This window comes from Drosophila subobscura, chromosome O (assembly GCF_008121235.1).
Source record: "Drosophila subobscura isolate 14011-0131.10 chromosome O, UCBerk_Dsub_1.0, whole genome shotgun sequence".
NCBI lineage: Eukaryota > Metazoa > Arthropoda > Insecta > Diptera > Drosophilidae > Drosophila > Drosophila subobscura.
In genome coordinates, this window is record NC_048533.1 from 7,946,318 (window position 1) to 7,972,072 (window position 25,755).

Below are 25,755 nucleotides of genomic sequence, written 5' to 3' on the forward strand. Positions count from 1 at the left end.
CATAAACTGTTTACACATTCAAAACATTTAAAATTCATATTTCGCTACTAAATTGTATTTGGTTTGACGAATTTCCCCTTTGGAATGCTCCACAATTATGCTCTTAACTTCACACTGAATCTTACCTATATATAATATATAATAATACTATATATATAATATGTATACATATAATTTGTTTTCTGTTTCAATTTCATTTAAGCTTCATCGAGTTTAGTTTTTGTTGTTTAATTAGTTTGCTACTCTTAGGCCATTGCTTGCTGAAGGTTTTCTCCCTAAGACTTTGTAATTAATGAAAAGGTTTTTCGGTAAGTTTTAGGTAGTAAATCCGATCCTAGCAATTGTCCAGGATCAGCTGAAGGTAAGTATATGTAAGTTGTACGGGCAATCGGAGCTTTCGTTTTATGTTTCGAGCTTAGTATATAAGGTTTAAGTATAATTTAGTATACACCTTGTAACAGTGGGTGGGTTCTGTGATGTAATAAGTAGAAAGAATTATTAGAATAACAATAGATCGGAGCTTTCTTATGGAAAAGCATTTGAAAAAAGCTAAAGCGGGGATATAGATAGTAAGATGTAACAGTAAGCACATTGAAAGCAATCCGATTCCGATTCTGATCCGAAGGGAACTGCAATTCCCAGTTCCCTCTTCCCTGCCATATCTTCACTCTCGTTTAACAAATCCATCGAAAACTACACAAACTTAACTGCAATCAAATAAATGCTGACCTATTAAACTATCCAATAATTTCTGTAAATACATATAGACTCTGATATAACAGATTATTGCAGGCACAGGACCGGACCGGACCGATCAAATGCATGGTAAAAATGATTATTGTAAAACTTTGCCAAGTCCCGGTCCCGGCCACATTCCACACATAGTCGTACATCGATAACAAACAATTTCCTGACTCTCCATGAACCCCATTTGAGCAATGATATACGAGTAAACGTATTTTCTACTATCTTCTAAATGCATTGGCAAAAAATGTTAACTTAAACGACCAGATGAGACACATCGCTGGTGTACCCGGGCGAGTAGCGCGGTGGCAAGACATTCTGCTGTGGCCGGGTCCTTCCGAGCATCGCTGGCGAGGCCCCCATCACTTTTGGCGACTGTCCCGGCTTGCCCAGTTCGTAGGGACGACGTGTTCGCAGTACATCGGCCGCATCGCCAGGCCAGGCACGCTCCGGTCCCAAACGTTGCCCCAAGCGTGGATAGCGCCTCTTGTCCACCGCCAGACTGATGGTACCCGGCGGATGGGTGGAGTTCAGTCCCACATTGTACTGTCGCTGCATGGCCAGTGAGGCGCGTATGGTCTTACGCTTCTGTGAATGATTTTGGAGGGTTAATTGGGTCTCGTATAAAAATATGGCCAGGATTGCATACCTCTATGGTGCCACGCCATTTATCGGCAGCATGTCGGGCTATGTCCAAACGTTTCTGCTTTTTCACTTGATGTTTTTTATAAATCACTTCGATGATGATTAGACCCACGCCTCCAGCAATACCCACACCCACCAGAATGAACACCCCAGCCATGTTCTTGAGACCCAACGTATTGGGCGTCTTCTCAAAGAGCTCACAATTCTGTTGTACATGTCCATGGAAGATCCACTGTTTGTCCAGCTTTTCCATGAAGCCACCTTAAAGAGGAGAAAGGTTAGCAATCCGTGGACTGGGAGTGTGCTTTCAGCACTTACTTTCATGGAACTCTAGGATAGCTAGGGTCACAGCATCTGTCCAGGGTGAGCCCTTTTGCAGGCCTATGCCATAGCCACTGCGTCCAAAGAGTTCTCCAGCGGTCACCAGTTCGCAATCCTTCGAGGCCTCGTACTCCAGTCGCGATGAGTCCCAAATGAAGGCCATTAGCTTGCTGTGATTATAGATTACATGTGGATCGTATGTTAGTCACATGTCATGAGAGATTCATTAACAAGGGATTGGTACAACAAGTACGATTAAAAAACATGAAGAAGTTAAGGTTTAGGGGTTTACGGGGACGTTTAAGTACGGGGGAAGGGCAAGAGCAATTCGAACACGATACCATTAACGAGTACAATATTTACTAGAGAGAAACAGAGAGAGAGAGAGAGAGAGAAAGAGAGAGAGACAGCGACAGAGAGAGAGAGAGAGAGAGAAAGAGAGACAGTGGTAATTTGTGTAGATTAAGTTCTTTGTTTTGAAGAGTGAGAAGAGTACTTGTTGTTGTTGTTAGGGAATTACGAGTACGAGTACGAGTACGAGCAGTAGCTGTAGTAGAGCTGCGTTCTGCAAACATGCGACTATACAAATCTATTGATTTCAGCTACGAAAATGGACGAGGCCTGTGGCGCCCACGTTACCCCTTCTTCACGTCCTCAATGGCCTGCTCGGCGGTGGCATAGTTGTTCGCCTCCATTGTGCGATACATGTTGGACAGCTCGACCTGCCGCCGGAAATACATATCCACCGATGAGCCCTTGACGGTGGCACAGGTCAGGTTCTCCATGGTGTTCCTCAAGCGGGCATCGTTGATGCCGCTCAGCTTCGTCTTGGGCCGCTCCAGCACGAGGAAAGCGGCCAGGTTAGCAGTGTACGAGGCCACGATGATCATGGCGAAGCCGGCCCAGACCATGCCTAGCACTCTGGCAGAGAAGCTGCGCGGTGTTCCCTCACCGATGCCACTATTGAGGAGGACGCCCCAGGCGAACCAGACCGCGGAGCTGAGATTCAGGGCCTTCTCCTCGTTGCTGTCCGAGTGTGAGAGCTTGAAGCGTCCAAACGGTGAGAATCTGAGTGTAGAAATCATAGAGTTAATCGAATCCTCAAGCAGCGAAGGTCCAGGATGAATGGGTGAATGGAATAGCCGCCAGGCACGGATCGCTGCGATTCAACCGTCCAATGCAACGATCATTTATGGTTTATTTTATGGCTACTACTATGTAGGATCTCTCTGAAAGTGTGTTCTGGGATTGCGGGAGATGGTGTGCTCGGCAGGGGGAAGATACTCACCTGTCCAGCAGGTAGAGGACAAGAGCCACTACATGAACCGACACCATTACCAAAATCCACAGCGTGTTACTAAATGGCTGCAGGAAAGACACGAGAGTACTCGATCGTGACGGTTTCTTCTCGAGTATTGTAATGCCTTGATACTTGAAGGGTTTCGAGAATTCAATGTACTCGGCACGCTCCGGATTGATGGTTAATGGTGCAACGATCATGCTAAACGAAGTGGGAGTCGGAGAGTTCCCGATTAGTGTGGATTTCATTGGTTTCCCTTCATTCAACTTACTCGGCCCGTTCATTGACCAGCTCCCCCATCAGGCCCGTCCACTCTTTGCGCAGTGTTATCGCACCCGAGTTGTTCCGGAGGATGTAGTGCCCGAACTGTCCATCGGGGGAGAGAGCTAGATCGTAGGTGAAGTTAATCCGCTTGGATAGTTCGATGAGCAGATCGATGCAGTACCCACGACAGCAAAACTCATTGGCTATAAAAAGTACAAGTTTCAGGAAAGTTCTCAGTGAATGATCCACGTCTGAGTCTTACCAGTGGAATCAGTGGCATTGAACAGCGGACAGGGTCGCTCATCTGGCTCGCAGCGGAACTCGTCATCCCCCATGCGCCGCACATAGACAAATGGCTTCTCCTCAATGGTCAGCACTTTCAGATGAGTGGGAATCATAATGCCCTCCGGCTTGCGGTTCTGTTTTCCAGGCCAAATGATTTCGCTGTCATTGATATTCATCCGCATTTTGGCACGCATCTACAGAAAAAAAGGGATCCTTAATGATTCAAGTATTATCTTAAGCTGGAGTATCTCTGCAGAACCTACACTATCATAGCTGAATTTCCCCACAACATGCTTCTTCTGCTTCTCGCGTATGTTGATCACATCGTAGCCCGCATAGATGCGATCCCCATTGTCATCGAAGGCCACTTGGCCTGTCTCCCCCGTAATATTGCGACTCTTCAGGTACTGGAACAGACGCTTTCCTGCAAAGGTGACATTAGAAGGGCCCCCAATTAGGAAAGATCAACGCTCCAATTACTCACCCGATTCCCAGTTGACGGCCGAGTCGCCGCAGTCCTTGGGCGCCTCTGCAATGGTCTCGTTGGATATCATCTCCTTGATGGCCGAGGCCAGGACATAAACGCTGTCCTGTCAGATGGAAATCACATCATGCATAATGGAGGCTCGAATCAGTGGCGGGACCCACTCGCACTTACCCTAATGTGTCCCTTGTCGCTGTGGGCATGCTCCAGCTGGAGGCCCAGCACTCCGTCCGGCGTATTGTTGGCGAACAACGCCTGCTCCGTCACAATCCACACATGCCCCTCCCCGGTCATGTTGTACTCGCCGGCATCCCGAAAGATGACTTGGGCGTCCTCAGTGCTACACAGAGAGATACAGAGAGAAAATAAACCAGTGCATAAATAACCAGAGCGCTTATGATAATTTTCTGAATGCCAAATGGCATGTGCAAATGGCAGGAGCCACCCCGAACTTCCAGGACACTTTTCAGTCGGTTGTGGGTGAAATTTTAAATAAATAAACGACAAGGAAGTGGGATAGTGAGAGAGATAACCATAAAGCGGGGACTTGTTGCAAATACATTTTATTTTTGTTCATTTATTCTGATTCTTGTTCAGCTCCAAAGCAATTGTTTGGCGGAATCATTCTTAAGCGGAAAACAAAGAGCGTTTGAAAACACCATAGAAGGAAAGGCCAAGCGCAATGAGACAGGTGCCGTCGCACAGTTCCCCAGGGCATTTGTTGCAGGGACAACGATGATAATCTTCCTTTCTGGCGGGCACCTTCTCGGGCACACACCAATTGCACTGCACAAAGAGGTGGTGGGTCGTGAATTTGATCTGCTGACAGCCAAGCTCCTTGGACCAAGTGCAACAGAAGTAGTGATTCTCTGTAACGAGGTCTGAGGCATCTTTAGGATCTCTAGACATTGAAGTATTTATCTTTTTTTGTATACCTCGTACATTCATACCTTCTGGAATGCAGCCGGCTAGATTGCTGCTACTGTGGCCATGCTCCAGAGGATTATAAGCTCCCAAATCTGTGGCACTGCTGTTGCTGTAGTCAGGGGGCAGGGCCCTGCAACTGCGTCCAAATTCACTGATTTTACAATTTACATTTGCTGCCGAACAGTCGTTGCAATAAATGCTCGCTTCGTGGCCATAAGTGGCAGCGATAGCCAAGCCAAGCGCGTATGTGAGGTAGTAGATAATTCCAGACATTTTGTGGAATGAAATTGAATATTTAAAGTCAACTAATAAACACTCTGAAGGGACAACCAATGGCAACTATGGTTTCTGGGCTTCGATTGCAAATGAATGGATCTATAATGCCTTTCCTTTTCCATCAAACCATCCATCCACAAATTAAATGAAATACCCATTAGTGCTCCACTCACCTGGCATACATCAAATACACCCTCGACTGGGCCGTCTTCATGTCTATAAGGTGCTCTGTAAAACTCTCCAGCTTCGGCTCGAACTCTACAATCAGCTCGACATTGGCACGCACATCGACATCGTCGTAATAGGTCTGTGATGTGGTCTGGAAGCGCCCCAATATGGCACGTCCATCCGTGTCGGAGCTGTGTATTATGATTACCTGTCGCCGCCATTGGAGCAGACAAATTCAATGAGTCAATAAGTCATCTTTTTGGTAGGAATACGAGCACCGGAGGAAGCGCGACATTACCTTTGTATATGCAAAATGACTCAACATCTCCAGCCAGACGTCGGCCTGGTGATAGTATGGCGGCACGGTCCTGAGGAACGAGACGTGGATGTTCTTGTCGGAGAAGGCCGCATCCCGTGAGGATATGCCAATGACGGGAATTGAATAGAATCCGCTCGTGTAACTTACAGCCGCTGGCGACAAATCACCAGAGGTTTGCTCATGCGAAACGACTACGGCATACACCTGGGGGAAAACACGAGGTGGGAAATCAAATCAGTGGAAATGAGCAATGCCAAGGGAAATGGCAGGAGAAAAGTGTGACGAAGGAGTGAGCCAGAGCCAAACATGCGGAAGTGTAAATGGCGCCGAGAGGGCGTTCAATTGGCTTCGCAAAAAATATGCCCAGAAAAAGTAGGTACAGTGCGGAACATACATAACTATAAGAGAGGGTGGAAATAATATCCTCGTAATAAGTCAGATTGAAACCAGCAGAGTGATTCTTCTAGTTGTCTTCATCCGAGTCTTTTTTTCCCAAACTTCACCAAGTCTGATAGTTTTGAACCACACTGTAAGAGTATGGCAACCCCCACAGGAGTCAATGACAGTTGATTTGTTTCCTTCGCCTGGTAATGAAAGGTTCAAAATGGACGCACATCTTTTGCCCAAACGATGATAAATTCACTTTGGCATTAATGATGACAAATGCCCGCTCCCGAATACAGGCAGCGCATTGATTTAGACCTGCCCTAGTGGGCGTTGACGGTTATGCTCCTGGACCCAGACCCAGACCCACTCCCACAGCGACAGTTCCAAATAAATGTGCGGCGATATGTGATTGATGAATGCGTAGCATGACCCCAGTAGTTGGACGATGGTCGTGTCCAAAAAACTTGCCATGTGCGGAAGTTTGAATGGTTTTTAGCAATGGGTGCAATGCACTTGGACACGCTGTTAAAATCTTCATCATTAAGCTTTGTTTTGGGTTTTTGTTTGAGAATGACTGCGCTGATTAATAGCCTGATAACCAGTTTGCCGCTAAAAAGTGTTTGGATGCATGCGAGTACATGTGGTGCAAAAGTGCATGGTCGGCGGGGGCAATGGCAGAGATTTTATACCATTATAACACGCATGACTTTTGAATTTAAACTCAAAACTAAAACAATGAATATTGGTCACACTGGGTGCTGTGGTAGAGCTGCCGGATCAGCGAAAAATAGCATGGATGATCCTAAAATCTCAGTGGGAGTAGCCAGACTGTCCAAAATATATCCGCGCGGTGCTTACGAACAAATTATGGGATCGAAAGCTGTATTACTGCCAATTGAACATCATCACTGGGATGACCCATTTATAACATCGCAGAGACAAGCGAGGCACTAGGATGGCATCCACAAGATATTCACAAGCGAATTACCGTCTGTCATCAGGCTATTTCCGAACCATTTCCTGTTGAATTATTAAAATGATTCTAACCAAAGGCACCAACTGCAGAAACGTCCTTGTGGAGAGGGTTGGGGCACAAACGGAAGTGGAGGCATAATTGCATTCTGCATCGCAGGGCTTACCCGATTCTCGATGAGCTTGTCGCACACATTGAAGACCGTCTTGATGGGATTCTTGTCCATGCGGATGGTCTTGTCGTAGTAGGTGACCTTTCGCGGCACATACTGCTGATCGAAGTTGAGATGCTGCAAGAAGGAGGAAAGCGAAGCATTACAATAGGCTATCCGATTGGGAATCCAGTTAGTCTGGCTAACAGGCCTAAATTCTTACCGAAATGGTGGTGTGGAAGTGGGCCTCGCTCTCGGAATTGCTCAATACGCCGCCAATATTGTATGTCGAGGGATTATCGGATGCTGTGTGCCTTTGGGCGCCGGCAATCGGTGGCAGCGTCAGCAGGAGTCCCACAACAATGGCAGGCGCGAACAAAAGGCAGCGATAAACAAAGCGAGCGGCGGCAGGGAAAGCAGGGGCAGCCATATTGTTGGGCACAAAGTTGTTTGGGGGGGAAATGTGGCTTTTGTGTGTGATGTGATTCAGTTGTTTCCCATCCAAACGTTGGACATTTTCTGTAATAGCAAGATAATTTTGAATTTTAATTTAAACGAATTAAAGACTGAAGAGATCACTGCCGCATCGGTGAAAAAATGTCAGTTTCGGCAGCCAGATCGGCCAAAAAATATCATTTTGGACGTGCTGGCAGCGTTGTGCACGATCATATGGTCAGAGCTTTCTGGCAGCACTTGTTGAATTTGAATTTGTTTCGTTTTTTTCTTTCGTGTCGGTCGGACGTGTTTCGGTCGTGCTGCCCGTTGTGACGTCGTTGCTGTTTTCCGCCTTATCTACGCATACGCTGGCAAAACGGGGCGCAACAACAAAATCGGTTCAGTTCGTGTGCTGGAAAATTACAATTTCATACGCTTTAAGCAGCTAATTTATGGTTCAAATAATGGCCAATTCGTTGGCCTGCAGGCGGTGGGCGTGAGCCGTGCCCCACAAATTGGAAATGTGCAGTGGAAAAGTGAGAAAAATTGCAATTTCGGAAACGTATGAAAAATTGCCCATCGCGTTGCGCGTTTTGTTTGCTTTGCCTGGTGCTACGCTGGTGCTTGTTGGCTGGAGAAGTGGTGCGCGGGGGTGGGAAAGGGAAACCCAATTGTTGACGTTGTTGTCAGCTCTTTTCGCTTTTTGCCTCTCCTTCTTTTAACCGGAATTGTTTGTCGCGTGTTTTTTTTCTACGTTTTGTGTCTTTCTTATTGACAACCGTACCTCTCTCTCTCTCTCTCTCTCTCTCTGACTCTGTACCCACTTTTTGTAGCCGCTCTTTCACCCGCTCTTCTCTCGCTCTTCAAGCAGCATTGTTATTGTTATAATATGCGGTTTTTTGTACCCTCACAAGTGAGGGTATTGTGATTGTGACCTGGCAAACATGAAAACGAAATGTTACCAATGATAATTTAACAAAAAATTAACAAGCTGTGGTTAAATGTGTTCTTTCAATTTCTCGTCAATAGAAGTCCAAATTGGAAGAATAAACAATAGACCTCTCGTGGAAACAAATTCCCTGCAAGGGTATCAATCGCTTCGGTATCCGCAGTCTAAATGCCATTTGCTTTATTTATTATTCTTCTTTTTTGTGGTTAAGTGCGCGCACTCAAGGTGAAAATATATTAAAGTTCTTTCAAGTGCTTGAATCAAATAAATATTCAAATCAAATTCGATTTACGAGCTGTACGCCTTTTCGTCTATGGCTGTATGAATCAGTGGCTGAGCAAACCAGAAGCAGATTTTAGTTGTGTGTTTGAATACCCTTGGAATACAGTGCGAATCGTAAGTACACCCCTTTAATTATAAAGAATACGTTTAAAACCAGTATTAACCTGTTGCTCTTTTGCGCACTGGTTTAACAGGTTTTCCCAAAGGGCTAGCCGCTGATTAAAGTAGGTCATCATCCATTCCATCCAGGCAATAAGCGCTCTTTCATATCAAGCTAATTATATAGATAACTATTATCTGTCCGACCGTCACGCCCATTTCAGACTGTTGGTGGTACCGTTGAATAATAGAAAAGAAATCAAAGCCTGCACAAAAATCTTTCTGCGAATAACTGACTCGCTCTCTCCCTCTTTTGATACATTGCACTGAACAGAAGAAACAACTACCAAAAGGAAAACGTCCGCTATTCAAACCAAAACCCTTTCCGTCTGCCTCACTCTCCCACTCACAGAATCAATTACAATGCAGAGAACACCTTGCACTCGCTCTCTCTCTCCCACCGCCAGCACTTATCTTGAATGAGAAGTGGTGAGGAGAGATGAGGAGGCAGGCGCGTGTTTAATTAAGCGCCACATTGTTGACTGCCGGGTCCAAGAGAGCGGCGGGGGAAGCAGTGAGAGAGCAGCAGAGCTTTCTTGCCTGCAGTCAACTGAGAGTTCTGTTGAATGGCTGCTGGGTGCAGAGAGGGAGGGGAGGTGGAATATTTTGATGCTGCTTTTCCTTCTGCTGCACGCGATGAAATCAATTTAATTGCTTGGCATAAAAATTGCTTTTCCTCTCAGAATTTTTGCACAAATTTACTGCAATCATGCACGAACGCACACAAGTATTTATTAATGCAACGACAGCTAATGCGACCACACAATCACAACGACACAGACACGTAATGAGAGTCAATTAAACTCTCAGTGGAAATCAATGAGTGGATATGGAGAGAGTGCACACACAAACACGTTCACAAATTAGTATTCTTCGTATTCAGGATGCATTTATATAAGGGGCGCAGAATTGTCTCACTTTACAGTTCCCAAACATTTAATGAAAATACATGTTCCTATCGGCATCTTTTCGACATCCAACCAAAAATTGTATGCCCTTAACCCCCCCTCTCTCTGGCTAAAAACCCACCTTAATTTAATTCACCTTGATTATGTGTAATGCAGCTGAATGGAGCGCCAGAGTTTAAGGTTGGGTAGCGCCGGCAATTAACATGAATAGACAAACTCGCTGACGTTCCGAAAACCGCTAAGCCATTCAAAAACAACCAAAGTATTTTAAAGCATTACTGTTGCCGCAGGCTAATATTGGTGTACCGCAAACCGCTCCAAAGCAACCAGAAAACACAACACTCAATTGTGGCGGTTCTTAAAATCTAAAGAAAAGAGATCTCTGGTTCATTTGAAAAATGTAAAAAGTTTCTGGAATTTTTGGGAAAGATTTTAGGAACACTCCCAATTCTGCTGTTTCTGCACAGGCGAACCGCAAACCGCACTCCCTAGAGATTTCTGGAACACATTGAATTGTGTAAACGACAATTTCATGCTATAAATAAAGTATGCCCCCACATCATAGCAACACATTCGTACACTCTCTGCTTTCCTCTACCTCCCTGCCCTTTTTGAAAGTACTCCGAGCACACTTCATTGCAATTAACACGAGTGTGTGTGTGTGGAGGTCGTGTGGTTATCAATGGAGCAGACATGAATGTTGAAAAAAGTGTTCTCCGTTGCTTGTGCTTAGATGTGTTTGTGTTTGAGTGCTTTTGCCCCAGGTGAACCTCTCTCGAGCGCTTCAATAGAGACCTTTCAAAGACTAGACAAGGGCCAGACTTGAGAAAAAGAGCTTCATTACACATAGGGGAAGGGTGTCTATAAACACATAATTACTAGAGTACCACTTTTAATTGCTTTATTGCGGTTAATTATTAATAATAATTGTTTTACTGAAAACCCTTTGTATTAATGATTCTACAATTGTTTTAAATCTACCTAAACTACCAAGTAGTTTTCACTTTACTACTCGCACTCATTTCATCAGGGTTCATCCTCTCATCTCTCCACCTACCATACTCATTTCTTATTAATCCCTATAAATAGTTGATTAGACTTTCAGCAGCTTCTGTTCTAGAGAATCTCAAGGCTCATGGCCCCCAGGGAACCCTCAAGTTCAACAGACTCTCCAACAGAGTACACTTCATTTTCAGCTACAAAGCTACAGTTACTCTTCTTTTCCATTGATTCAAATCCCATGCACTAAATGGTTCATTGGCAATGCAGAAATCGAATGAGTAGGTCCAGATGTCACTTAATGAACTATACAATTTCAATTGTATTTGGCTATTAAATTTCTTATTCATTATGTAATCTAACTTATTACCTCTAAGCTGGGAGAGATAACTCCAGATCTTAGTCAGCAGCTGAGTCAATTTCACTTCGTTTGTTCTATATTTAATACCTAGGTGTATGAACGTACTGTTTATATATCAGGTATTCCATGAAATAAGTTCAGAATAACTATAGTTTGTAGAAAGTATAAAACCATCTGTGGATTTACTTCATGGGTAATGGTAGCATTAATGAAAGACCGAACAGGATTATTCTATATGTGTGGCCAGCGATGAATTTACTAAATAGTCTCTCCGTTTTAAATGACAAATGAATCATTATTATATCAAGAAATCAACTCAAAGAATATATTTCTTATGAACTTATTATTAAGAAATCTCTCTTGACCCTATCCTAACACGTTCTTCTGGAGCATCACCACTTTTTTATAGCCAAATTAAAGACAAATTGGACAAAGTGGCTTAGCTAAGGAATATGTTCGATTTGATGGATTTCATTAGAGTATTCCCAGTGCGGACTGACGATATATAGAATTTGCGCTGACAGGTTTTGTTTTACTATTTAACATAGCCCACGAAGTACGTGCCATGGCTAACATTTCATTTAATTTTCATTGTGGTTTTAGGTGCCATCGGGCTTTCGGGGTGCGGGGATATAATGCAGTTTCCGAGCTTGATTGCATGTGGGAGGAGGAGAGTCCACAGAAACTGACTGCCACGCAGCCACCCAAAGCGAGTGTCGATGTGTGGATGTGGATGTGGCGGTGGCTTCAGTGTAATTTGAAATGACAGTTGGACAACAATGAAAGGGAATCTCATGCTCGACATCGACGGCCTGCATTTGATGAAAAGCTTTATTGAAATATTTGCGGTTTTCGATTTTCTATTTGTCTATTGTTGTCTATTTTTCCATCGACATGAGAGATAGAGATACTTTTTAATGAAGGTCCAGCAGGTGCGAGGGCAAATTGTTTGACTTTGTTTATTGTCCATCAAATTGCAAATTGAATTTCAATGTTTCTGTGATGGCATATCGGATCGGATGCTGTTTAAATTGAGGATATCCAGGATATCCAAGTCGATCGTCCTGGCTCATCCTTAGGCCAATTGTAAGATATTTTAATTTGTGCACAAAAATATAAATGGGAATTGTGCCCCCTATTTGAGTGCCAACAACAACTCCCAGAAGAGTCATCGTCTTCGTTGTCGTCTGGCGGCAGACAAAAGCTTCAATCAAGAAAGTCCCCAGCCCGAAGAACTTTTGAACTTTGTCTGGGAGTCCGCCCTGCATCTACGCCCTGTTGCTTTAACCTTTTATCCCTTTTTCTTGCCCCAATTCATTGTGCTCTTTGTGTGCTCCGTTTCGTGGCTTAGAAGGGGAAAGCCATCTAAGCTAATAACCAAGTCAAGGATGTCCGTCCCGAAGCCCAGGACTTTTGCTAAAGTGTTCGCAATTCCATTCGATATTTTTTGTGTGTTTTACAGCCATACTCGTATTTTCGTAGGCAATTTTACACAAGCATTTTTCACACACGAATAGCCAAAACATATGTATGCCCTATTCCACTTCACTGCTTCCCCCAATCCCCATCCCTTGTGGAATACTGATGATAAGACCTTTGAGCCAGGGACCCAGTTTTCGGAGCCCTCACTCTGTGCATGATTTCAAGCATTGCACCATTGATGGTCTCCACTTTTTTCTTTTTTCTCTTCATTGTTGGGGATAAGTGCTTTATGGCCAGAGCCATTCGATTCGATTCGATTCGATGGGCTTGGGCAACTATTTATATAGGTTTCAATGAAAAAAGAGAGCATATATTTGAACAGATTGTTTGCCTGCCTAGGAGACGCTATCCGTTAAGGGATCTTTTACTTTATAATTCTTTAAATTACATATTTACATTTTGAAATCTGTTTTCACATAAATTAAAGACAGAATAATCTTCTTGTTCTTTGGAACACTGTTATTCTTTATTGTTGATTCAGTAACACTCAAAACATTTTTGTACATATGTACATACATACATATGTACACTTGTAACTTTCAACTGCTTTCCATAGAAATGTTTTATGTGCACTTGTACATAGTTTTCTTGCGAAAGTCCGTTCACTTGTCAATCATATTCACTTTTTGAAGTTGCGTTTCCCGATAACAGGGAACTATTAAGCAATATCATTAATCTTGAATCACTAACGAACAATGGTAATTTCGTTGGTAAAGGGAAATTTCGCTGTTTTCTTTGATGGGGGTATAAAACCTTATCAAAGAGAGGCGCCAAGGCCCACAGGTACAGCATGTAGATGATGAAACAAACAATGATAATGATAACACCAACTACGATGCCTCGAACAATGCACTGGGCTGTCGTTGAGGGATCCATTATGAAGGGGGAGGGTCCCAGAAGCAGCAGCCACACCTTTCAATAAAAAAAGAAGTCGCTTAAGAAGACACTATTTGCAGTCGTGGTGCTACATCAGGATGCCAACGTGTCCATAACTATTACGGCATCCATATCCTTATCCTTTTACTGCTTTCACTCTTGACTTCCCTTTTTGTTGGATTTTCGCGGCGGGGTGTGGTGAGGCGCCTCTAATCAAGTTATTGGCTTGAGGGACAGCAGCAGCAGCAGGGGCGAGTGGGCGGGAGTGGCGGCAGGCAGGGCTTTAAGTTATGCAAACACTTTTGTGTGCCACTCCTACGGGATGCTTTGCTTTCTCTATTCTTTTTGCGCACACACACACACACAATCACGCAGATAAAGAGAGGAAGAGTGAGAGAGAGATACACGCAGAGAACTTTCAACACACACGTACAAGAATACCAGACTCCGTATCGTTTCCTTTTCTTAACTCGGAATTTATTGTATTTGGAAAATAAATCTTTCTATATTTTATATATTTTCTGTTAAACAACTTAGGAAAAGCCTGAGAGCTTTTCGCTTCACACAAAAGTCACACACAAAGCAGGATTCGTTTCTCTCTTCGAATGATGCTGCTGGCTGTCATACGCACCGTGTGGCGTGTGGCAAGGCAAGGCTTCCGTTCGACAGACTCCGCCTCGAGTGCTCGAGTATTGCGTTCCGTAAACCGAAATTCTTCCCTTTCGATGGGCACAAGTTGGCGCTTTGCGCCTTGCTCTACAACTGAAAATCCTTTGGAACTTTCTATTGCGCTCTCCACAAGCTTTCATGCTTTAAGCTCATTTGGAAGCTTATTGAAAGCTAAGCTACGCCTGCGCCTGGTGCATGTAAACAAATTGTCCATCAAATCCATCTGTATTTTGTGCTTTACTCTTTGCTGTTTTCCTTCGCCTCTCCAGCTGTTTACACACGTGTTCGGGGCAGCTGTTTCTGCTGCTGCCACTGCCACTGCCTCTGCCTCTGTCTGCGTGTGCAGCGACGTTGGCGGTGCCACTTGTAGCTCTTTCGCAGCGGTTCCCACGCATGTGATACGCTCCACTTATCGCCACGGCCACGCCATCGAGAGAGCTTTCCGTTTAGTTGCTTGGCTGATTTTCATGGATTTTCCGGCTACATGTAAAGTGTATTCTCGCAGCGAGTACTCGTACTCGAGCGAAACGTTAGTTAAACCATTTAACCAACCATTTAATTGATTGCCTTTTGAGCACTCGATGATTATCATTTCAATCTAATTTGACAGCCCGATAGCAGCCAACAGCGGGGGAGTCATGCGAATATATTTAAATTATAACTTAATTTTTAGTCGCGGGCTAACCGATGTGACGGGAAGGCCGCAATTTTTGTCCGGGGGAATACTTAAAATTTAGTTTTATTAATTTTAAGAATTAAGAGAGTTTTTTAGCAACCATTTTTAATTTTTTCTTTTCCTTTAAGTCCTTTCTTCAAGTTATGCTTAAGTTCTGGTATATTTTAGCTGCTTGTAAAGGAAATACAAATTCTTCTTAGGTTAAATTCAATATTAAATCTTCGGTACTCCCGGGCTGTTTATATCTAAAGATATGAACTTAGGATCCTATACTGCAAAGAGGCATTTCTTTGAAAGAATAAACTCATTTGCCATAGGATACTCGTGGCATATAGACATATTCCGGATCAAAATTATTTTCCACTGTCAATCTAGTAGAACCGGTGCCAACTGCTTCCATCTCCTGCACATAAGGTGGGAATGTACATTCATTCATATGTACATATGTAAGTATGTACATACATATGTACATACATATGTATCAAATGAATTATCCACAAGGACAGAAGGCCAAAAACCCTCTTAAGCTGCGACCCTGACCCGTCAAAAAGTGCAATTGCATTAAGCCCAGGGCCAAAAACTAAACTCAAACCCAGAGCAGAGCCCAACTCGAGTCTTTGTCATCGCATGAAAGAACCTAAGAAACAAAAGGAAATTATATATGTATGTATGTGGCAGTGGGTTAGAGTCACTCACTCAAGCGAAGGCACACAGCAGAAGTAAAACTAATTTTTCAACTGCCAGCAAAAACTACTACCAGCAGCAACAGCAGCACTAACAAGGCTAATTCCAAGCGTTGATGCGTAGACTCAGCTCATGGAATGCAGAATCAAGAGTGTGGAGGGAGCAGAAGAAGGAAAGATAGACAGGCACAACATCAGGCAGCCTCATGAATGAAAGGAAGAGTGCTTTTGCTATCCGAGTCCACTCAAAATTGGAGCAGAGAGCTGCACATTTCGGCGGTGGAAGCTCTGGAAAAGCTTATGCCCTGAGCTTTCTGGCGCACCATAGAGAACTTTTTCCAGCATTTTCATTTAACCGCTAGACGTTTATAGGTCGGCCTTTCGTCGGTTCGCGTCGGTTCGTGTCTCTGGGGCCGTGTTTCCCAAAAAAATAAGAAAAATCTCCACTTCAAAGTGCTGTTGCTGCCCACCGCAAACAAAAAGAATTTCCCAAAGCAATTGTTCATTGAAGATTGTTATTTATTATAAAAATTACGCGAACCCGAACAAACGGAATGCTATTTTGTGTTTACTTGAAATTTGTAAGTTGAAAATGTACACCTGGAAAAACAGAAACAGGGAGAGATTCCACGGGGGGAAAAACCTTCGTGTGGCGGCGGCCTCAGCTTCAGCTTCCGCCACCCACAAAATAAAAAAAAAGCGGAAAAATATCTGAAATACCGAGTCATAGATTCATTCGTGTGTGTTTGTGTTTGTGTGTATATCTACATATACATATATATGTACATAGATACATACCTATGTATGTACATACATACATACATATGTATATTATCTACCGCCCTCTCCACGCCCAACATTGCTGTAGGTTGAAATCTCTGGATTATTGTGATTTTAATTGATGCGCCGCTTGTTAGCAGAATATATATCTAAAATAAATCCCATTTTAATTGTTCGCAACAGCAAGAGGAAGTGGATAAGGTGAGAGCTGTTGTGATAACAAAATAATTGCCATGCTGTTGCAACAGATTTCCATCCGCCTTCCGGAAAATGCCGTGAATTTGCCAAAGACAAAAAAAATTAAATAATTGATATGCTGCTCAGGGAAAGGTGATAGAATGGAGGAAAAGCTGAGATGTGAATGGCGTTTCGGAGCTGTGGCTGAAGCTTTATTTGATGGCACAGCTGTCTCTGCAGCTGCCTCTGTGCTTCCTGACTTCAATCATCTCCTTCTGTTACTTTCAACCCTCCATCCTCTGCGTTGAGCCGGATTTGGGCGCATTCCTGAAGCGACCCCCGTTAAGTGGCCTCCCAGCTCTAAGGAGAGGGGAAATTTATGAATTTTTCATTTCCTTCACTCACTGACATTGGCATTCCGTAAAGGAAGTTGAACTACGAGAGGCTTATGCTAATAACACGAGTATTAATACCCTTTGAGAATGTTAAAGAAGTAGGGTATACACCTTCAACAGGATTTTGGGCAAAAATGGCTGTTTTTCATATTAAAAGGGGGTTAGCAGGCTTACTAGCTTTAAGAGGATTAACATTAAAGAGGATTCATGAAAAGATGGTCAATTGTGCACTCTAAGCAACAAATCTTTAATTAGCTGTAGTATAGAAAGATTTTTGCAAGGGTATCTAAACCGTCGACTTTCATGGAACGCACTTCCTTCTCATCTCATAGTAAAGTGCCAGAAAATAAAGGTTTACTGACTGCCGCTGTCAATCAGAGTGATTAACTTTAATCATACATCAATCTAGGATTGTTGCTCACATCTGCGGACAAATTTCCAAAAACATGTGTGCGCTGCCTCATTTATATTCCTTTGGGGTATTTCCCCAAGCATCAACTAATCACCAGAAATAAATAACGAAAAGAAACACTCATATCGATCATTCTCTATGTATTTATTTGTTTGCATATGATATTTTGGGCAGGGCAGCAGGAATAATAAAATAATTAAATATGTATGTACATATTGCCATTTGCATAGATTTTGACTCAAAACGTTGGAGTCAAAAGTATAAATTAGTGAAGCAAATGTGTATTTTTCCAACAAATTTAATTTGAATTTTCGTGTGTTTGATGACAAAAAGATCATGATGACAATGGTCTGATTAGCCCGATCTTCTCCATAAAAATTACACTTTTCATATCTAAAGAGCTCCTTTAATATTCCCCGAGTATCTGTGAATCACTTTACAAAAAGAACAAAGCCACTGACCTGACCAAGCGATCTTCTTAATGTATTACTCGTTAACACAAGTTTGATACAAATATACAAACAAATATAAAATTATGATTTTCTTATACAAAATATTATCAAAATAATTTCTGCACATAGTTGAAGTAAAAAATGTTTTCCGAATTCCTCGAAAAAATACACAAATATTTTTGCAAATTTAAGGGAAGTAATAAAAGTACTCTTGGAATCACTTAAAGTTTGTGTAATATAAACTTTGAGTATCATTAATGCATACTAAAATAGTGGGAAATGGGAAGTAAACAATCTGTTAATTGCTATATGCAATGGAAGGATTTAGGCATTCTATATATTTAGTATTTATTTTTAATTACTTGTACAGATCGAGATTAGTACCACAAAATATAGACGTTTGTTTCAGTGTTTTAACAATATAATGAAATTGTTTATATTTAGAGGCTGCCAATGTTATGAGATTTTCGATAGCAAAAATACATACGATATTTATATACATTTGTACATTTTTATGTATGTATACCCACCTCAAAAGGGTGGAAAACTTTTCTCATACGCCAACTTTCGCTTACATTTCACTAAAAACTTGTGAGCACTTGCTGAGAGTCTCCTTCAAACAATAAAACACCCTTCAGTAGACTTGTGTGTGGTTCAATGGCTTGAAAAGCGGGAGAAACAATGAAATGGCTCTGTAGACTCAGATACGAATGTAGCTTGTCCACCCATAAAATAATTTTCTGTGCTCACTCGTAATGCAGCCATTATCTACAGACAATTGTGGAAATAAATCATAAAAAGCATACTACAAGCGTCCAACAAAAATCGTTAAAAGCGACAATTTTTTGAATGGGAAAAAAGGCAGGGAATGGGGAAAAACAGCCGGAGGAATGGAAATGTTTGCTGGAAGTATTAAGCATACGCCAGAGTGTCACCAAGAAGTGAAAGACATGAGAGGGTGGAAACACTCACACATAAATATTAACCATACACTGGCTGTATTTTCCTCCATGGGGTGGTACCCATTGAGCGGCGTAATGCCATCAGAGGGGTTGGTCAATGAATATTTTATAACTCAATAACCCAAAAAAAAAAGAAAACAACATTTAACATGACTGAAGAAAATAACCCCCCCAGTGAAGCAGTTCGGATTGTATCGGATTGAGGCCAGAGGGAGGAACCAACTAGGGAAAATATAAATCTATATGATCAGCAGAAATTAATATTGAAAACTATTTGGAAAATAAAGTTTAGACTTTAGTTTGTGATTTTTTTAGTGATTTTCTAGAGCATAGAGCAAAATATGCATTTCATTGTACAAATAAGATAAAAAGATGGAACTCAACTGGGAACCATAAATATAATCTAGAAGTAGGAAAGATTAAAGTTATTAAAGGCTTAAACAGGCTGTATATTTTATGTATGTAGGTATGTACATATGTACATAAGTTATACAGAAGGTTCTGTATATGTGCATAAATCTTAAATTATTCGAAAGAACTGTATGATACTTTTCTACATTTTAAGTGCACATTATTCTATTGAAAAAAGAATAACTTTTTCAGCGTACTTGTAAAAACCAAAAACCAACAACTTGAAGTAGATCAACAGTTGTTCCTTTATGTTTGCTTATATAACCCCGATATATTTCTCAACAGAAACTTTTGTATGAATATCAAACATTCGGCTAAAACACATTCCCATTGGTCGATTCTTTCGCTTTTATTGCCTTTATTTGCAATAAAACATGCTTTAAGATGCAATAAATATGTGGGGGTACGGGCGTAAACAAATTTAAGTACAAAATGACCTGATACTTAAGAGCTTTAATGGATACAAAATCAAATAAACAATGCCCTTAAAGGTACACTTGAGGGTTTAATGGTGTAATCAAATCATTTTAATTAATTTATGAACATAAAGTTTATTTGTTTAATTTAATGCTATTAAAAACGCAACTAAAGTCAATTATAAATGGTCTATAGGACACGCATATGTACATAAGCATCCATTCTCCCTTGGACATGTAGTAAACATAATGTTTGTTCTCTTTTCTATAAAACGCCACAGGATATAACGAGAGGGAGGACAAATCATTGCAATTAATTCGCATAACCGAGCCAACACAAAAGCCACGAGAAGACACAAGAAGCCACGAGAGGCACATGAGAGAGAGGCAGAGAACCCCCGGAGGCCACAGCACACACATACACACCACTCCCCTGGCATTCTCTGGGCCCCCTACCCGCCAAACAAAACATGGGCGACAATATAATAGGCTCTGCGAGCTTCCTGCACTTGGGGGACATTGTCTCCCTGTATGCAGAGGGCAGCGTGTGTGGATTCTTGAGCACACTCGGGTAAGTGTCCTTCTGCAGCAAAACGATTACTGAATATTTCACCTAATCGTTTGCTTCTTCGACAGTCTGGTGGATGATCGTACAGTGGTTTGCCCCGAGGCGGGTGACTTGAGTTGTCCGCCCAAAAAGTTTCGAGGTAAGTCGTAGAATAAAAGTAAACTCCACTGAGAATCCACATTTATTTGTGTCCTAAATCCACAGATTGCTTGATCAAAATATGTCCCATGAATCGATATTCCGCACAAAAGCAGTTCTGGAAGGCAGCCAAACAATCAGCCAGCTCCAACACAGATCCAAATCTGCTCAAGAGATTGCATGTAAGCATAAAACAGGAACCGAGCCACAGGGAAGACTTTTGCTTAAAGGTAAAGTCCATCTATATTTGCAGCACGCGGCAGAGATTGAGAAGAAACAAAACGAAACGGAGAACAAGAAGCTGCTGGGCACATCCATTCAATATGGACGTGCTGTGGTGCAGCTTCTGCATCTAAAGTCCAACAAATATCTGACTGTGAACAAGCGACTGCCGTCGCTGCTCGAGAAGAATGCGATGCGCGTGTATCTGGATGCGAACGGGAATGAGGGATCCTGGTTCTACATCAAACCGTTCTACAAACTTCGCTCCATTGGGGACTATGTGGTGGTGGGGGATAAGGTGATACTCAGTCCGGTTAATGCCGACCAGCAGAATCTACATGTGGCCGCCAGCTACGAGCTGCCCGACAATCCCGGCTGCAAGGAGGTGAACGTCTTGAACTCATCCACATCGTGGAAGATCTCTCTATTTATGGAACACAAGGAGAACCAGGAGCACATACTCAAGGGCGGCGATGTGGTGCGTCTGTTCCATGCAGAGCAGGAGAAATTCCTCACCATGGACGAGTACAAGAAGCAGTATCATGTGTTTTTAAGGACCACGGGACGCACCAGTGCCACTGCAGCCACCAGCAGCAAGGCCCTGTGGGAGATCGAAGTGGTGCAGCATGACTCGTGTCGCGGTGGTGCAGGCGACTGGAATTCCCTGTATCGCTTTAAGCATTTGGCCACCGGACACTATCTGGCCGCAGAAGCAGAGGTGGATGTGGCCGCTGGAATCTCTGCCTCTGTGGTGGCGGCACACGAACTGCTGCTGGGGGACTGCAGCAAGGATTCGGGACTGAGTTCTACAATGAATTCAACACTAAATGGTGAGGATCCCTGCGTTGATATTGCCTTTCCATAGCTCTAATATTTTCTTTACAGAAAAACCCAAAGGAAAGCAATATCGACTCGTTTCCGTGCCCTATTCCGCTGACATTGCCTCGGTTTTTGTGCTGGATGCCACCACCATGGCCCGACCGGACAGTCTGGTTCCACAGTCCAGCTATGTGCGGCTGCAGCACATCTGCTCCAATACGTGGGTGCATGCCACATCGATACCCATCGATGCGGACGACGACAAGCCGGTGATGTCGAAGGTCTGCTGCTCCCCTATCAAGGAGGACAAGGAGGCCTTTGCTCTGATACCCGTCTCCCCCGTGGAAGTGCGTGATTTGGATTTTGCCAACGATGCGTGCAAGGTGCTGGCGCTGGTCACCAGCAAGCTGGACAATGGCAGCATCTCGATCAATGAGCGGCGGGCGTTGATCTCCCTGCTGCAGGATATTGTCTACTTTATAGCCGGAATGGAGAATGAGCAGAACAAGACAAAGGCATTGGAGTTTACCATCAAGAATCCAATCAGGGACCGCCAGAAGCTGCTGCGAGAGCAGTACATACTCAAGCAGTTGTTCAAGATACTCCAGGGACCGTTCCAAGAGCACACCGCAGGCGATGGTCCTTTCCTAAGGCTAGATGAGCTGGGGGATCCCAAGAATGCGCCCTACAAAAACATCTTTAGGCTGTGCTACCGCATACTGCGGCTGTCGCAGCAGGACTATCGCAAGAATCAGGAATACATAGCCAAGCACTTTGGCCTGATGCAGAAGCAGATCGGCTACGACATCCTGGCCGAGGACACCATCACTGCGCTGCTGCACAACAATCGCAAGCTGCTGGAGAAGCACATCACCGCCGCCGAGATTGAGACATTTGTGGGTCTCGTGCGTAAGAATATGCACAACTGGGACTCGCGTTTCCTCGACTATCTGTCAGATTTGTGTGTGTCGAATCGCAAAGCCATTGCCGTCACCCAGGAACTGATCTGCAAGAGTGTACTCAGCGATAAGAACAAGGACATACTCATCGAGACACAGGTGAAGGCCCTGAAGAACACTTCGACATTGGTGCGCTGCTACAAGGGCACCACCGAGGATGTGTGCCTGGCCACGCTCACCGAAGTGGCGGGCGATGACGAGGACCGTTCCGATGTGCAGTCCACATCCACCACCACAACGTGGGATAGTGCCAGCTTGAATGAAGAGGAGGATCTGATGTCGCCGGGGGATAAATATGAAATACATTTGAAATGGACAGGACAACCGGTGAGGGGCAAAAGAATAACGACAAAGCATTAGATTATAATTTCTATCTTTTTGTAGACCTCTCGATCGATGGCAGATCTGGCCGATTCAGTGGCCGATGGCTCTGAGCAGGATGCGGCCATACTCAATTACTATCGCCATCAGTTAAATCTGTTCTCCAATATGTGCTTAAACCGTCAGTACCTGGCTCTGAATGAACTCTCGCCACGCCTGGACATTGATTTGATTCTCAAGTGAATGATGGTTAAAGAAAACAAAGAATTTCCTGTTAATACTTAACCTTTTTCGCAGATGCATGTCGGATGAAACGATGCCCTACGAGCTGCGTGCCTCCTTCTGTCGTCTGATGCTGCATTTGCATGTGGATCGTGATCCCCAGGAACCTGTTACGCCTGTCAAATATGCACGTCTGTGGAGTGAAATACACACAAAGATGTCCATTATGGAGTGAGTAAATCTGAGAAGAATCTTTTTAGCATTGCTGATTCTCTTTTGGTTGCAGCTACGATGGCAAGAACCAGCAACCAGATCAGAATAAACAGGCCTGTCGCGCCAAATTCAACACCACAATTGCCTTTGTGGAGAATTATCTGTGCAATGTGGCCACCAAAGTGTGGCTCTTTACCGATCAAGAGCAGAATAAACTCACATTTGAGGTGGGCAAACCCATAGAATAAATCTACCAAGATATCTAACTGAATGCATCTTTTGTAGGTGGTAAAACTAGCCAGAGATTTGATATACTTTGGCTTCTACAGCTTCAGTGATCTGTTGAGGCTAACCAAGACGTTGCTCTCCATTCTGGACTGTGTTTCGGATAACTCTACGGGTGGAGCCTTTGCCAGCACAGACATTGATTGTAAGTAAACACAAAAAACTAATTGAAAATACATCTAGAGATTTGTTCATTTGTCATTTTGATTGGTATTTTCATTGACAAGCTGTCGAAGAGGAGACAAAAGCCGAGGGTAATCATTCATTTCGAGCAGATCTAAAGGAACCTCAGAAGATATTCATTTATTCATTCCGATTTTCCACACATTACAGCTGAAGGCGGTGTCCTGCGTTCCATTGGTGACATAAATACAGTGATGACATCGCTGGCGCTCGGTTCGGTGGGTCAGGCCATTGCAGCACCTTCTATGGCCCTGCAGCAGCGCAAGAGTGTGTCCCAACTGATGAAGGAGTACCCTTTGGTGATGGACACCAAACTCAAGATCATAGAGATACTCCAATTCATACTGGATGTGCGTTTGGACTACAGAATCAGCTGCTTGCTGTCCATCTTCAAGCGGGAGTTTGACGAATCCGATGTGGCGGCTGCCGCCTCAAGTGTAGCAGAGTCTGGCACGCCACAGCCACAGCAGCAGCCCCAGCCCCAGCAACAGTCACAACCATCACCTTTGAGCACACCCAATGAACCCAATGATCCCAACGATCCCATGGCTAACGCAGAGTCAATGGCTGCTGCAGCAGCTGCGGCTGCGGCTGCCACAGCGCGACAAAAGAACATCGACCTGGAGTCCATTGGTGTGCAGGCGGAGGGGATCTTTGACTGCGAGCGCAGTGATGCTGCTAATCTGGATTTGGATGGCCAGGGCGGACGCACATTTCTGCGCGTGCTCCTCCATCTGATAATGCACGACTATGCGCCTTTGGTTTCGGGTGCACTGCATCTGCTCTTCCGTCACTTTAGCCAACGCCAAGAAGTCCTACAGGCCTTTCGACAGGTGTGTGTTCACCAGAGGGAGAGAGAGATTACATTTTATCATTGACTTTGGATTTTTTAAATGCTCTTGCAAGGATATAATGAAGAATGTAGAATTTATGTTGTAAAAGTAGAAATAATGCTAAAGATTCTATAGTATAGAATGATGCTTCAAGATTCATGGGTATTCTCTTTTACATTTTTCGCTTGTGCGTCTCTAGTCAAGCATCTATGTACATGACCCCGACATGTGCCCACAGCTGCTTTATAGCTATAATTTTATTAGATTATCTGATATATACATCTTCTATAATTTATTAGTGACATTTGCAAGAGTATTGTAGTCCTACGGCATGCCGTTGATCTTATATGTAGCTTTCGTAATCAAATAACACTTTAATCGATCTAATACTCATCTTTTCTCTTGTGTTTGCATGCGCTAACTCTCTCAATCTCTCTCTCTATATAAAATAACCATCATATATATGTATCTCGATCGAACCGAATCACTATATATCGTATGCAATCGTATTTCACATAAATAACAAAATAACAAAAACCACACCAACAATTATGTATTGAAAACTAACTAACTAACAATAGTGGACGTATTCCGCATACCGTACTGAACGCTCTTTTGATTTTGTATGTACCCATGATATTTTCAAAACGAAACCTCCAAGGAGGATTGCTTCAACAGAACCTAACTTGCATTATTGTCTGCCGCTTGCAGGTGCAACTTCTCGTCTCGGACAGCGATGTGGAGTCGTACAAGCAGATCAAATCTGATCTGGATATACTGCGGCAGAGTGTGGAAAAGTCTGAGCTGTGGGTGTACAAGGCGAAGGCCACGGACGAGCTGGGGGGCACAGATCCAGCTGGGGATGCCGTCAATGTGGAGTACAATGCGGCTCTGTCCCAGGAGCAGCGCAACGAGTACCGCAAGGTCAAGGAGATCCTGATGCGAATGAACAAATTTTGCGTCACGGCCTCTGGGCATGGCCTCGGATCATCGGTGGTAAAGCCACGCAAGCATGAGCAGCGACTCCTAAGGAATGTGGGTGTGCACACGGTCGTACTGGATCTGCTGCAGAATCCCTATGACGAGAAGGACGATGAACTGATGAAGGAACTGATGTGCCTGGCCCACGAATTCCTGCAGAACTTTTGCCTGGGCAATCAGCAGAATCAAGTTCTGCTCCACAATCATCTCGACTTGTTCCTGAACCCTGGAGTAAAACTTTTTTAAATATATATTTTATTTAAGCATTGTACTAATTATGGAA

At 43.5% G+C, this 25,755-nt stretch overlaps 3 protein-coding genes across 10 annotated transcripts in view; 1 reads left to right on the forward strand and 2 right to left on the reverse strand.

Annotated features, from left to right (window-relative positions):
• LOC117898216 (glutamate [NMDA] receptor subunit 1) lies at positions 1-14,446 on the reverse strand. Its single transcript, XM_034807444.1, has 15 exons — positions 14,327-14,446; positions 7,468-7,763; positions 7,260-7,382; positions 5,713-5,937; positions 5,420-5,622; positions 4,218-4,383; positions 4,044-4,149; positions 3,823-3,983; positions 3,537-3,753; positions 3,282-3,477; positions 2,999-3,211; positions 2,350-2,778; positions 1,708-1,880; positions 1,394-1,650; positions 1-1,332 (listed from the first exon to the last, which is right to left on the reverse strand). Exons 2-15 carry the CDS (start codon positions 7,672-7,674, stop codon positions 1,000-1,002), a joined length of 3,009 nt encoding a protein of 1,002 aa, XP_034663335.1. The 5' UTR covers positions 7,675-7,763; positions 14,327-14,446; the 3' UTR covers positions 1-999.
• Positions 4,664-5,245, reverse strand: LOC117898232. 5 transcript variants are annotated; one of them, XR_004649126.1, is made up of 2 exons: positions 4,986-5,245; positions 4,664-4,924 (listed from the first exon to the last, which is right to left on the reverse strand). XR_004649126.1 is itself a non-coding variant. In XM_034807470.1 (2 exons), the coding sequence occupies exons 1-2, from the start codon at positions 5,241-5,243 to the stop codon at positions 4,671-4,673; spliced, it is 492 nt and encodes a 163-aa protein (XP_034663361.1). In that variant the 5' UTR covers positions 5,244-5,245; the 3' UTR covers positions 4,664-4,670. The 5 variants fall into 5 exon arrangements, 4 of the variants coding, with proteins under 4 accessions (XP_034663361.1, XP_034663360.1, XP_034663358.1 ...); XM_034807470.1 differs by having other exon boundaries at positions 4,664-4,912; positions 4,994-5,245; XM_034807469.1 differs by having other exon boundaries at positions 4,994-5,245.
• The window catches only part of LOC117898212 (inositol 1,4,5-trisphosphate receptor), a 23,369-nt gene continuing 5,575 nt past the window's right edge, over positions 7,962-25,755 (forward strand). The window contains exons 1-14 of one of the 4 annotated variants that reach the window (XM_034807435.1): positions 7,962-8,215; positions 8,840-9,024; positions 20,010-20,299; positions 20,365-20,435; positions 20,501-20,616; positions 20,688-21,486; positions 21,542-22,761; positions 22,819-22,994; positions 23,053-23,208; positions 23,264-23,417; positions 23,476-23,620; positions 23,703-23,729; positions 23,809-24,491; positions 25,203-25,703. In XM_034807435.1, the coding sequence (XP_034663326.1) occupies positions 20,199-20,299; positions 20,365-20,435; positions 20,501-20,616; positions 20,688-21,486; positions 21,542-22,761; positions 22,819-22,994; positions 23,053-23,208; positions 23,264-23,417; positions 23,476-23,620; positions 23,703-23,729; positions 23,809-24,491; positions 25,203-25,703 (4,149 nt within the window). In that variant the 5' untranslated portion in view covers positions 7,962-8,215; positions 8,840-9,024; positions 20,010-20,198. Of the gene's footprint in view, positions 8,216-8,782; positions 9,025-16,287; positions 16,305-20,009; positions 20,300-20,364; positions 20,436-20,500; positions 20,617-20,687; positions 21,487-21,541; positions 22,762-22,818; positions 22,995-23,052; positions 23,209-23,263; positions 23,418-23,475; positions 23,621-23,702; positions 23,730-23,808; positions 24,492-25,202; positions 25,704-25,755 lie in introns of those variants that run through there. The other 3 variants (XM_034807436.1, XM_034807437.1, XM_034807438.1) reach the window with 3 other exon arrangements.

Coding starts and splice junctions, on each gene's coding strand:
- LOC117898216 (XM_034807444.1), bottom strand. CDS start 7,674: ATGGCTGCCCCTGCTTTCCCTGCCGCCGCTCGCTTTGTTTATCGCTGC. Junction 7,383..7,467: donor ACTTCCACACCACCATTTCG/GTAAGAATTTAG, acceptor TCCTTCTTGCAG/CATCTCAACTTCGATCAGCA. Junction 3,754..3,822: donor GGAAATTCAGCTATGATAGT/GTAGGTTCTGCA, acceptor TTTTTTCTGTAG/ATGCGTGCCAAAATGCGGAT.
- LOC117898232 (XM_034807466.1), bottom strand. CDS start 5,243: ATGTCTGGAATTATCTACTACCTCACATACGCGCTTGGCTTGGCTATC. Junction 4,925..4,978: donor AGAAGGTATGAATGTACGAG/GTATACAAAAAA, acceptor AAGATGCCTCAG/ACCTCGTTACAGAGAATCAC.